We start from the raw sequence: 13,787 nt of genomic DNA, 5'->3' as shown, positions 1-13,787 counted from the left end.
ACCTCCCCCTTGATTGTCTCCTTGGAAATGACTACCCAGAGGTTAGTCAGAGCCCAAGAGAGGAACTGGTCCAGTGCCAGTCCTCTCCCAAGGATTCTGGAAGTCCTGCCTCTGCAGTAAATGCAAGCAGACCCCAGAAGAAGAAGAAAAGAAAACAGAGTAGGAAGGGTGGACAACCTTTAGCCAAGGTTACAGCAAGCCAAGGAGATTCTGCTCCAGTAGGGGAGAACTCCAAAAATGGCCCTGATAAAGTCCAACCTGACCCACAAGAAGTCCTGGCTAGTCAGGCAACTGTTAAACCTGAGTGGGTGGCTCCTCAGCTAACAGAAGAAAGAGTGGAAGAAGGGTGTTTACTACAAGATGTGGTAACCCCCCACTCTAATACAGCAGACAGGCAACCTGAACCCAAAGAAGCCTGTAACTTAGCCCCTTCCCTTTTAGGTGAAGAGCTAAAGGTGTGGTTCTGGGCACTGACAGCTGTCAGTGGCCTCTGCTGGGTGTTAGCCTTTATGGCTGCACTATCCTTGGCATGGTGGTCTGACCCCATGCCAAATAACAAGTTAGGCCCCCTGACCCTGTTGGTCATGGTGGGGTTACTCCAGCTCTGGGTAACCTCTTTGGGTAAGCTAGGGGTGACCCTGGCTAAGATAAGATTAGCAGAGGTGGATACCTCTGACCTCAAAATAGAGAGAATGGGTAAAGACATAAAAAGCACAGACAAGAGGCAGTTCAGACTAGGTCCTATCACTGTGGAAGTGGGTCAGTTCCCCAGAGGGAATGACCTGAACAGGAGGATGTAAGGCAGAGTAGGCCCTGCAACAAACCAGCCATTTCCTCTACTCTTCCTCGCCTGACAGACTAGGAAGACTCTTCCAGCGTTGGCTGAGTCTCCTGGCCTGTGGGCTGGGGGGGGCTTGTGTAAAGAAATGGCTCCCTGTTGCAGTTACCCCCCACTTTTTGCCTGATACTGATGCTGACTTGACTGAGAAGTGTGCTGGGACCCTGCTAACCAGGCCCCAGCACCAGTGTTCCTTCACCTAAAATGTACCATTGTATCCACAATTGGCACACCCTGGCATTCAGATAAGTCCCTTGTAACTGGTACTTCTAGTACCAAGGGCCCTGATGCCAAGGAAGGTCTCTAAGGGCTGCAGCATGTCTTATGCCACCCTGGAGACCTCTCACTCAGCACAGACACCCTGCTTGCCAGCTTGTGTGTGCTAGTGAGGACAAAACGAGTAAGTCGACATGGCACTCCCCTCAGGGTGCCATGCCAGCCTCTCACTGCCTATGCAGTATAGGTAAGACACCCCTCTAGCAGGCCTTACAGCCCTAAGGCAGGGTGCACTATACCATAGGTGAGGGTACCAGTGCATGAGCATGGTACCCCTACAGTGTCTAAACAAAACCTTAGACATTGTAAGTGCAGGGTAGCCATAAGAGTATATGGTCTGGGAGTCTGTCAAACACGAACTCCACAGCACCATAATGGCTACACTGAAAACTGGGAAGTTTGGTATCAAACTTCTCAGCACAAAAAATGCACACTGATGCCAGTGTACATTTTATTGTAAAATACACCACAGAGGGCACCTTAGAGGTGCCCCCTGAAACTTAACCGACTATCTGTGTAGGCTGACTAGTTTTAGCAGCCTGCCACAAACCGAGACATGTTGCTGGCCCCATGGGGAGAGTGCCTTTGTCACTCTGAGGCCAGTAACAAAGCCTGCACTGGGGGGAGATGCTAACACCTCTCCCAGGCAGGAATTGTCACACCTGGCGGTGAGCCTCAAAGGCTCACCTCCTTTGTGCCAACCCAGCAGGACACTCCAGCTAGTGGAGTTGCCCGCCCCCTCCGGCCAGGCCCCACTTTTGGCGGCAAGGCCGGAGAAAATAATGAGAAAAACAAGGAGGAGTCACTGGCCAGTCAGGACAGCCCCTAAGGTGTCCTGAGCTGAGGTGACTAACTTTTAGAAATCCTCCATCTTGCAGATGGAGGATTCCCCCAATAGGGTTAGGATTGTGACCCCCTCCCCTTGGGAGGAGGCACAAAGAGGGTGTACCCACCCTCAGGGCTAGTAGCCATTGGCTACTAACCCCCCAGACCTAAACACGCCCTTAAATTTAGTATTTAAGGGCTACCCTGAACCCTAGAAAATTAGATTCCTGCAACAAGAAGAAGGACTGCCCAGCTGAAAACCCCTGCAGCGGAAGACCAGAAGACGACAACTGCCTTGGCTCCAGAAACTCACCGGCCTGTCTCCTGCCTTCCAAAGATCCTGCTCCAGCGACGCCTTCCGAAGGGACCAGCGACCTCGACATCCTCTGAGGACTGCCCCTGCTTCGAAAAGACAAGAAACTCCCGAGGACAGCGGACCTGCTCCAAGAAAAGCTGCAACTTTGTTTCCAGCAGCTTTAAAGAACCCTGCAAGCTCCCCGCAAGAAGCGTGAGACTTGCAACACTGCACCCGGCGACCCCGACTCGGCTGGTGGAGATCCGACGCCTCAGGAGGGACCCCAGGACTACTCTGATACTGTGAGTACCAAAACCTGTCCCCCCTGAGCCCCCACAGCGCCGCCTGCAGAGGGAATCCCGAGGCTTCCCCTGACCGCGACTCTCTGAAACCTAAGTCCCGACACCTGGGAGAGACCCTGCACCCGCAGCCCCCAGGACCTGAAGGACCGGACTTTCACTGGAGGAGTGACCCCCAGGAGTCCCTCTCCCTTGCCCAAGTGGGGGTTTCCCCGAGGAACCCCCCCCTTGCCTGCCTGCAGCGCTGAAGAGATCCCGAGATCTCTCATAGACTAACATTGCGAACCCGACGCTTGTTTCTACACTGCACCCGGCCGCCCCCGCGCTGCTGAGGGTGAAATTTCTGTGTGGACTTGTGTCCCCCCCGGTGCCCTACAAAACCCCCCTGGTCTGCCCTCCGAAGACGCGGGTACTTACCTGCAAGCAGACCGGAACCGGGGCACCCCCCTTCTCTCCATTCTAGCCTATGTGTTTTGGGCACCACTTTGAACTCTGCACCTGACCGGCCCTGAGCTGCTGGTGTGGTGACTTTGGGGTTGCTCTGAACCCCCAACGGTGGGCTACCTTGGACCAAGAACTGAACCCTGTAAGTGTCTTACTTACCTGGTAAAACTAACAAATACTTACCTCCCCTAGGAACTGTGAAAATTGCACTAAGTGTCCACTTTTAAAACAGCTATTTGTGAATAACTTGAAAAGTATACATGCAATTTTGATGATTTGAAGTTCCTAAAGTACTTACCTGCAATACCTTTCGAATGAGATATTACATGTAGAATTTGAACCTGTGGTTCTTAAAATAAACTAAGAAAAGATATTTTTCTATATAAAAACCTATTGGCTGGATTTGTCTCTGAGTGTGTGTACCTCATTTATTGTCTATGTGTATGTACAACAAATGCTTAACACTACTCCTTGGATAAGCCTACTGCTCGACCACACTACCACAAAATAGAGCATTAGTATTATCTATTTTTACCACTATTTTACCTCTAAGGGGAACCCTTGGACTCTGTGCATGCTATTCCTTACTTTGAAATAGCACATACAGAGCCAACTTCCTACACATCTGTGCTAGACATTTTGCTTCTAAAAGTTGGAATACTTTTTAAGAATCTACAACTGGTTCTAGAATCTAATTCAAACTTTTACAAACTTTTAAACTCTAAAAGAAATGCTAAACAGGGACTTAACACACAAGGCCCTAGCAGGACTTTTAAGAATTTAGAAAACTTTTCAAATTGCAAAAATCAATTTCTAATGACAATTTTGGAATTTGTCGTGTGATCAGGTATTGGCTGAGTAGTCCAGCAAATGCAAAGTCTTGTACCCCACCGCTGATCCACCAATGTAGGAAGTTGGCTCTGTATGTGCTATTTCAAAGTAAGGAATAGCATGCACAGAGTCCAAGGGTTCCCCTTAGAGGTAAAATAGTGGTAAAAATAGATAATACTAATGCTCTATTTTGTGGTAGTGTGGTCGAGCAGTAGGCTTATCCAAGGAGTAGTGTTAAGCATTTGTTGTACATACACATAGACAATAAATGAGGTACACACACTGAGACAAATCCAGCCAATAGGTTTTGTTATAGAAAAATATCTTTTCTTAGTTTATTTTAAGAACCACAGGTTCAAATTTAACATGTAATATCTTGTTTGAAAGGTATTGCAGGTAAGTACATTAGGAACTTTGAATCATTTCAATTGCATGTATACTTTTCAAGTTATTCACAAATAGCTACTTTAAAAGTGGACACTTAGTGCAATTTTCACAGTTCCTGGGGGAGGTAAGTTTTTGTTAGTTTTACCAGGTAAGTAAGACACTTACAGGGTTCAGTTCTTGGTCCAAGGTAGCCCACCGTTGGGGGTTCAGAGCAACCCCAAAGTCACCACACCAGCAGCTCAGGGCCGGTCAGGTGCAGAGTTCAAAGTGGTGCCCAAAACGCATAGGCTAGAATGGAGAGAAGGGGGTGCCCCGGTTCCGGTCTGCTTGCAGGTAAGTACCCGCGTCTTCGGAGGGCAGACCAGGGGGGTTTTGTAGGGCACCGGGGGGGACACAAGCCCACACAGAAATTTCACCCTCAGCAGCGCGGGGGCGGCCGGGTGCAGTGTAGAAACAAGCGTCGGGTTTGCAATGTTAGTCTGTGAGAGATCAACGGATCTCTTCAGCGCTGCAGGCAGGCAAGGGGGGGGTTCCTCGGGGAAACCTCCACTTGGGCAAGGGAGAGGGACTCCTGGGGGTCACTTCTCCAGTGAAAGTCCGGTCCTTCAGGTCCTGGGGGCTGCGGGTGCAGGGTCTTTTCCAGGCGTCGGGACTTAGGTTTCAGAGAGTCGCGGTCAGGGGAAGCCTCGGGATTCCCTCTGCAGGCGGCGCTGTGGGGGCTCAGGGGGGACAGGTTTTGGTACTCACAGTCGTAGAGTAGTCCGGGGGTCCTCCCTGGGGTGTTGGTTCTCCACCAGCCGAGTCGGGGTCGCCGGGTGCAGTGTTGCAAGTCTCACGCTTCTTGCGGGGAGCTTGCAGGGTCTTTAAAGCTGCTCCTTGAAACAAAGTTGCAGTCTTTTTGGAGCAGGTCCGCTGTCCTCGGGAGTTTCTTGTCTTTTTCGAAGCAGGGCAGTCCTCAGAGGATTCAGAGGTCGCTGGTCCCTTGGAAGGCGTCGCTGGAGCAGAGTTCTTTGGAAGGCAGGAGACAGGCCGGTGAGTTTCTGGAGCCAAGGCAGTTGTTGTCTTCTGGTCTTCCTCTGCAGGGGTTTTCAGCTAGGCAGTCCTTCTTCTTGTTGTTGCAGGAATCTAATTTTCTAGGGTTCAGGGTAGCCCTTAAATACTAAATTTAAGGGCGTGTTTAGGTCTGGGGGGTTAGTAGCCAATGGCTACTAGCCCTGAGGGTGGGTACACCCTCTTTGTGCCTCCTCCCAAGGGGAGGGGGTCACAATCCTAACCCTATTGGGGGAATCCTCCATCTGCAAGATGGAGGATTTCTAAAAGTTAGAGTCACCTCAGCTCAGGACACCTTAGGGGCTGTCCTGACTGGCCAGTGACTCCTCCTTGTTATTCTCATTATTTTCTCCGGCCTTGCCGCCAAAAGTGGGGCCTGGCCGGAGGGGGCGGGCAACTCCACTAGCTGGAGTGTCCTGCTGGGTTGGCACAAAGGAGGTGAGCCTTTGAGGCTCACCGCCAGGTGTGACAATTCCTGCCTGGGAGAGGTGTTAGCATCTCCACCCAGTGCCGGCTTTGTTACTGGCCTCAGAGTGACAAAGGCACTCTCCCCATGGGGCCAGCAACATGTCTCGGTTTGTGGCAGGCTGCTAAAACTAGTCAGCCTACACAGATAGTCGGTTAAGTTTCAGGGGGCACCTCTAAGGTGCCCTCTGTGGTGTATTTTACAATAAAATGTACACTGGCATCAGTGTGTATTTATTGTGCTGAGAAGTTTGATACCAAACTTCCCAGTTTTCAGTGTAGCCATTATGGTGCTGTGGAGTTCGTGTTTGACAGACTCCCAGACCATATACTCTTATGGCTACCCTGCACTTACAATGTCTAAGGTTTTGTTTAGACACTGTAGGGGTACCATGCTCATGCACTGGTACCCTCACCTATGGTATAGTGCACCCTGCCTTAGGGCTGTAAGGCCTGCTAGAGGGGTGTCTTACCTATACTGCATAGGCAGTGAGAGGCTGGCATGGCACCCTGAGGGGAGTGCCATGTCGACTTACTCGTTTTGTCCTCACTAGCACACACAAGCTGGCAAGCAGTGTGTCTGTGCTGAGAGAGATGTCTCCAGGGTGGCATAAGACATGCTGCAGCCCTTAGAGACCTTCCTTGGCATCAGGGCCCTTGGTACTAGAAGTACCAGTTACAAGGGACTTATCTGGATGCCAGGGTCTGCCAATTGTGGATACAAAAGTACAGGTTAGGGAAAGAACACTGGTGCTGGGGCCTGGTTAGCAGGCCTCAGCACACTTTCAATTGTAAACATAGCATCAGCAAAGGCAAAAAGTCAGGGGGCAACCATGCCAAGGAGGCATTTCCTTACACCCAGGAACTGTGAAAATTGCACTGTGTCCACTTTTAAAACAGCTATTTGTGTTTTATGTGAAAAGTATATATGCTATTGTAATTATTCAAAGTTCCAAAAGTACTTACCTGCAATACCTTTCAAATGAGATATTACATGTAGAATTTGAACCTGTGGTTCTTAAAATAAACTAAGAAAATATATTTTTCTATAACAAAACCTATTGGCTGGATTTGTCTCTGAGTGTGTGTTCCTCATTTATTGCCTGTGTATATGTACAACAAATGCTTAACACTACTCCTTTGATAAGCCTACTGCTCGACCACACTACCACAAAATACAGCATTAGTATTATCTCTTTTTGCCACTATCTTACCTCTAAGGGGAACCCTTGGACTCTGTGCATACTATTCCTTACTTTGAAATAGTGTATACAGAGCCAACTTCCTACATATAGCATTGATGGGACCAGGGGGTTATACCTGTGCCGACTCTGTTGGGGGTAACTGCATCATTAGCTGGTGCAGTCTGCACAGAGCTTAATGGCTCTGCCTCTTCTTTATGCACTTTGATGAAGTCTAAGACAGCTGACTGTAAAGTCCTTAACTTCTTCACCTGAGGGGCCATACTGGCCCTATTAATCACCTTAAACTGCTCTAGGAGTTGATCTAGAATAGATTTAATACTGACATTAGAGAAAATCGCAGAGGTCTCTTGTTGCACTTGGGCTAGAGGATCATTTTCAGGACACTTAACTTTTTTTTATTTTTAATACAAGCTTGTTTTGACTGCCTTTTCAGTTGGTGGTCTCTCATCATTCGCTTGCGAAGTATCAGAATCATTTAACCTCACCTTCATCGAAAACATTCCAGACCCTCAGAACCAGCCCCTAGTCTACAGATGCAACCAGAGGCCAGGGCATACCTCAGGTGGCTGGCTGTCTTGGGACAGAGTGGCGGGTACAGCTGGATATTTGCAAGACCCAAGGGAGAGGCGCTGTTCTGCAATGTCTATCTCCTGAGACACCACCCCTGCTGCTCTGGCCAAGAAGAAGTCCAGTGTGGTACTACTGGTTTCTAGGTTGGATTTGCCATGGTCCTTAAAACCCATTGTCTTCTTCATACCCATTAGATCTGTAGTTCATAAAACAGAGTCAAAAACCTCTTGTGATAAATATGTAAAAAGCTCATAAAGAAAACATTAATTTCTTAGCCAGTCCAGAAAAGGATTCCTCTTGCGAATTACCATCCAAGTGAGGCCAAGCGTGAACAAAGAAATATCAGGAGATTAAAAGTGCCGCTCACCTGGAGAAATATCAAGTCTTTGGGCCAAGAGAGATGGCCCCATCAGTCTCTTCCGGGCTGATGATGGGAGAAGATGGGCCCGCTCTTTGCCCGGGAGCAGCACAGGAGCATCCTGCACCATTTGCATCTTAACACAGATTTATGAGTCTGAATGGCACATGCCAAGCAGGTCCCGCCTCTAGTCCTGCACAGGGAACTATGGGCCGTGTGGTCCTAGCACCTCCACCTGCAGTCAGTCTCAACCCAGATTTATGCACCCAACTGGTGCGCACTAAGCAGGCCCACCCCAAGCAGGGAATTAGAATCTTCACCTACAGCAGCAACGTTCCCTGCACTACGAGCATCTCCACACAGATTTATGCGCCAAGCTGACACACCCGAAGCAGGCCCTGCCTCAAGTTCTGGGCAGGGAATTATGAGCCTTGTGATCCCAGCACCTCTGCCTGCAGCCAGCAGCAGCAAAGACTCTAGGTTACTAATGAAGACAGGCAACAATGTATACTAAAATATGAGTGCCACGCACAAAGGAGCACTTAAAACTAGTGAGGTGGTAACTCTGAACTAGATGGTGCAAGGGCCATCCAGTTTTCTATGTTTACCCTAATTTGTAGTGTAGAATATTTTACTTCCCAGTAATAGGAACCTTTTCTGTTCTTAAAAAGAACTGCCTGGGAATTTTATTAATTATTATAACGGTTACATAAAGTGTTACACTGTTTCTCCATTCCTAGCCCTCAGGCAGGTAAGCACTAAAAGTCAGTGCTTTCTCGTTCAGTTTGAGTGTTACAGTTTTGTGACCCCCAGGACAACACAGGTCAATGACAGTAACCCTAACAATTACTGACCAATAACCGAAGATCGCCTTGAGACTCCAAGAAAAGGCATCAACATCTAGGATGATAATAAATCACTTCTATATTTGTCTGGCTCATCCCTTTGACGCATTGACTCCTCTCAAAACGTCCAACCTTTTCTTGAAAGCAGAACAAGGCCTTCTACATAGTGATAAAGGTAAAAAAAAATCCTTGAGTGACAAAGGAAGATGAAGTATGACAATAATGACAAGGAAGCAAAGTGACTTCACTATATGACCCGCCTCTCTGAAGAAACCTGTCCCACAAAAAAACTGTACAATATCATCACTTAATTCTGGAATCCAGATTGCACCTCTAATTACATTGTTGATTTAAAATATCAGTCACAGTGGGAGCCCACTTCATCTCCCGAAGCGGTCTCCATAAAAAAAAGAAACTCTGCAGCAGTCCACCCCTCAAGACTCACTCACATCTAAGTTTCCTCTCCTTCAAACCACTCAACCTCCAATTATCTCACATAACTCAAAGTCAGAAGCACAGCTATTTTCAACAAGTTACTGTCTGCTAGCTGGTTGCCAAAGTAACTCAAGACCTTCCATATCAAAGCAATCTTTTAGAAGCAGATCCTTCTATCTCATTAACAATCTCCAAGGGGCCATTCTTGGGAAAACTTGCAGAAACATTAGCTCTTAATCCGTTCTCTGCTTTCCTCGAAGCAAAGAACCTACTTACAGCATGCAAAACAGTATTCTGCTTTAGACAGGGCTATGAATCAGACTTGATTTAAACACAAGATAAAATAAAGATCACAGTTGATAAGAACGGTGTCTGTTCCTTCAACTGGACTTCTGTTTTGCCTCAGGAACAATACACAACTCCATCTTACTGCAGATATTGAGCTATCTATAAATTTAAGGTATCGCAATAGACTGGATATACTCATATCTCGTCAGAAGATGTTTCAGAATTATACTTCAATATTTGCATTTTCCCCTTTCTACTCCTATGCAGTCTTTCCTCAAGTTTCATTGTTACGCTTTTATTAAACGTATAACTCAGTTCTCATTTGAACTTCATTAGATTTGTCTACCTCACCTACAATAAGTAGTGAACCAGTAGATAGTGAGCAACCATTTTAACTTTAACTCCTCAAGAAACCGAATCATCCCATTTAGAAATTGAAAGTGACATTTGACATTAAGGATTTACAACACCACAGAAGCTGCTCAGGGAAGTGAGAAAGTTGGAAGTGAACATGGATGACAACTTCAACCTATTTCAACTTGTAAATCAAGTGCACAAATAAATTTTCTACACAATATGAATACTAGACTGATTTTCCAACGCTAGGGTTCCCACACAGGCTTGATTCACTGACATCCGGACTACACCAAATAATTCTACCTTGGGGACCCTTTCTTTATTCACTGCAGCATCCCACAGATCTACAATGCAGCAGCAAGATAATTTCTTCACCTCCGCATGTGGGATTTTCTCTCTTCTGTCTTTCAACCGCTCCTGTGGATATATGCGGCAAGAGATTTCCTTCAATGCACTTTGCAAAGCCTACTGCTCACGGCTTCCCCAACTGCAGAAGAATATGGAGTATTTATAAGCAAAGCCCTAAATACATCACAACTTTCGGTTTCATTCATGCCTAAGTGCAGCAATACGTTTGCAGCAACATAATTGGAGCATCCCTATGACCCACAACTCAACATGTGAAGCTTTCCACAGACGTAATACATACACTCTCCTAATCCTGTACAGCAAGTGTAGTAGTATCTTCTTACTTGGCCACCCAGGAATGTACTTCTAGCAATTGCATTCTATTCACTCAAATTCCATCCTTCTCATTTCCTTTTGTTGAACCATCATTCATCCTGACATTCACTTACCCCCCTCCTCAATGCTTCCAATTGTTTCTTTTTACCTCTTCGGCTCTCCTTTCAATCACTACTTTCCCCTCCAGTTCAATTCCTTTCTCTTGCCCACTCCTGATGCTTCCTACTCAGGTTACCAAGCTTACTCACCAAACTCCTCACTCCCATACACTTTCTACCTAACATTTACTTACTCCTGCCCTTCCACACCTTAGCTTTCTCCCACACTTCTTTGTGCTCTCTAGCCATCAGTTCCTCATCACTGTAGGAATTAGAGGTTCCACCTCACAAGCTCACTAAGCTTCCACTTCCTCAGCCACCTATAGAGGTGGCCGAGTCTGTTCTGACTCCCAGTACTGCTGACTACCCGTTGCTTTGGGGTTGCTGCAAACTATAGCTGCAGAACCTAGAACGGTGACCATTCTCGCTCTGCCCATGAAGAGTAGATATGTACAAAGTTCAAATAGAGTTTGTAATAAGAACAGCTCAAATTTATATTCTCTATGTTAGGCAACAATGTTTGTTTTTATGGTCATGACAGAACTGCTGCCTCACAAATCCGAGGACTTCAAGATTTAAAATGATGGATACTACATTTTATTTGGTTACGTATGACACTATCTTGATCAAGAGCGTGACAGCAGTAGTGTGCTCTAGCCATGTTGTTCATCTCCACTATAAGCAGCTCCTGGGATATTCACTTAACAGCAGGCCTGCAACACAGATAAAACTGACAGGCTGATTTGACCATGCGGGACAAGACCTTTAACAATTTAATTAGGAAGTAACTTGCTGCAATTTAAGAACAACTTCAACAAATAGAAGAACTACCTCATAATTGCAGAATGTATGCCAAAACAGAAAGCGTGAGAAGGAAGTGTAGTCATTACCCGATGCGGAAAGGGCAGACATTGGTAATAACACCCGTCATGAAGTAGCATTGCTAGAAAAGTAATTGTTAAGTGACGACAATTACAAGCGCGAACAAGCATGAATGAAAAGGTGCATTTAGTCATTTCTCCAACAAAGTAAGTAGAAAATGATAAATATGAAATTACCCATCCACCTTAGCATCGACCACAAGTCCTTTAGTCTGAAAAATGGAAGACACTAATGGGATATGGAAATATGGTCTCTACTATTATCACAAAGCTAAAGGTGTCCAATGTGAAACATTCCAAATACCTAAAATTTGAAACATTTTACTTATGCATATTGTCTTAATTTTATGTAGCACTCATGTTGAATACTAAGAACTTTATATCACAGGCAAAGAAAGATATAAGTAACACTGTACAGTATGAAAGTCAAAGGTCTTACTGAAGCTCTGATAAGAAAATTACTTGCTCTAGAATGCAAAGTGGCTACTTACTCCAATGCAGGTCTGAGAACCCTAACTTTTAATCCCTCCAATATGCGATTAAGTTCTACAAAAGGTTCTTTCTGACTTGAGTCTATTGAAAGACCAGCTTCCTGAAAAACAGAAAATTAACATTCTTTAAGTGTCTAAAATCAGAGAAAAGTGCCTGGCCAAATCGTATGCTTACCTGAATAGCAACTGCCTTGGAAAGATTTATGAATGTCAATTAAATAATTATTTTGTTCAACATGAAATTTTAATCAATTATGGAAAATAAGTTATTAATAGTTAAGAATCCGGTTACCCCCAAAAAGTCACTAATTAAATAGCTTACAATTCTGTGTAATAAATACACCATAGGATAGACAAAATCAGCAAACTAGAAGTTAAATTATATCTAAGGAAAGAGAAAGGTGAGGTAAACTCAAGTGACTGCACTCTTACAAAGCAAATATGAAGAAATGAACATAGGAGGCTTTAGAAAAAGTGAATATTCTATTCTGAATACTCACTAACATAGTCTAACAATATTATACACAGATTTAGAAAACAAACAAGTTTAGAGAAAAACGGCAGACTTATAATGGCGTACCTGCATCATTATGAAATTTAAGATGACTTGAGGAACTGGGAAACCAACAACCACTGAAAATAAATCTAAACGTGTAGCTACTGGAAAAAAATAACAACTCCTACATTTAAACATCTCAGACCTAATAGGGCTAAGTTAAAGTTACCAGCTGACTGGAGTAGTACTGGTATAAGTATTATGTGCCAGTGACCTAGTTACCCTAAACAACCCAGCATTACCAGTAACAAGTACCAGCACAGCAAAAGTACCTTGCTTCTATTTTGTAGACTGTAAGTTACTTGCTTGTAGTAATAGTTTGGCAGCCCAAGGCTATTCTGGCTGTGCTTTATCTCAACAGTCAGAGGTTGGGCTTGAAAAAGCGTATTAGAAATGTTTTTGGGGGCTTACCATAAGTGCCGCCTATAGCACTCATGAACAGACTATAAGCCCAAAATACCCAAAAATGTATTTGACGATTTCAGAATCTATTTTTCCTAATTTCTACCATGAGACAAGTTAGAATTATCCTTTAAATTAACAGTATGGACCTACAGTCATCTTCACCCAAGAAGAATAGGTTGTTATGTGAACGTAGGGTAGCCCAAACCTACTGATAATTGATAAGTGACCTGCAGGAATGTATGTGGTATTTGTATAGCGCACACCTAGCCAAAAAGGCAGTTAAGCGCAGAACAGGGGCAAAGGCAGGTAGGTCAACAAGAAGTAAGAGAATAAACGGTTTCTTACTTGTAGGTGTAGTTTTGCAGCTTGAAGAATTCACTGGATTCAGAAGCTTTGTATTAGTTCGCCAACTAGTGGTTGGGTCCAGAATTCTCCACTTTTTGTAGTGCTACGTTTTGTTATTTCTTGTTGATGGGCTTCACCTGATTTCCTCATTTAGTGCTTCCTGTGAGCTCGTAAGCCCTTTCTCCGGAAGCTCCTATCTTTAGTCACCATCTTTAGCTTCTTTTTCTCTTTTTTATGTTTTGTCTGTTCTCCCTTTTCCATCTTCTTAGTGGCGGTGGGTGGGTTGCTCGTGAATCCAGAAAATTCTTCAAGCTGCAAAACTTCCCCTACAGGTAAGGAACTATTCCGCTTGCAGCATGAATCTTTACGCGATTCACATGCTGTGCATCAATTTTGTAGTAATTTTGTTAGTTTTGGGATGGTTGGGTTGAAGATGGACTCCAATCTGTAAACTGATGTTTTAGCACTTTTTGTCCCATTTGAGCTTCCTAGTTTGTTTGCAAATATCCATGACCAGTCTATCAACAGAGCATTCCCCAGGGATTGGTTGTCTAGACAC

The 13,787-nt window shown here is 45.2% G+C and overlaps 1 protein-coding gene across 2 annotated transcripts in view; it reads right to left on the bottom strand.

The window, feature by feature from the left end:
* RMND5A (required for meiotic nuclear division 5 homolog A) overlaps positions 1 to 13,787 on the bottom strand; it is a 371,570-nt gene that overhangs the window by 218,831 nt on the left and 138,952 nt on the right. For both annotated transcript variants that reach the window (XM_069204434.1, XM_069204441.1), the window contains one exon: positions 11,923 to 12,023. In XM_069204434.1, the coding sequence (XP_069060535.1) occupies positions 11,923 to 12,023 (101 nt within the window). The remainder of the gene's footprint in view (positions 1 to 11,922; positions 12,024 to 13,787) is intronic.

Source organism: Pleurodeles waltl, chromosome 1_2, assembly GCF_031143425.1.
Source record: "Pleurodeles waltl isolate 20211129_DDA chromosome 1_2, aPleWal1.hap1.20221129, whole genome shotgun sequence".
Taxonomy (NCBI): domain Eukaryota; kingdom Metazoa; phylum Chordata; class Amphibia; order Caudata; family Salamandridae; genus Pleurodeles; species Pleurodeles waltl.
This window is presented reverse-complemented; position numbering and strand designations above follow the sequence as displayed.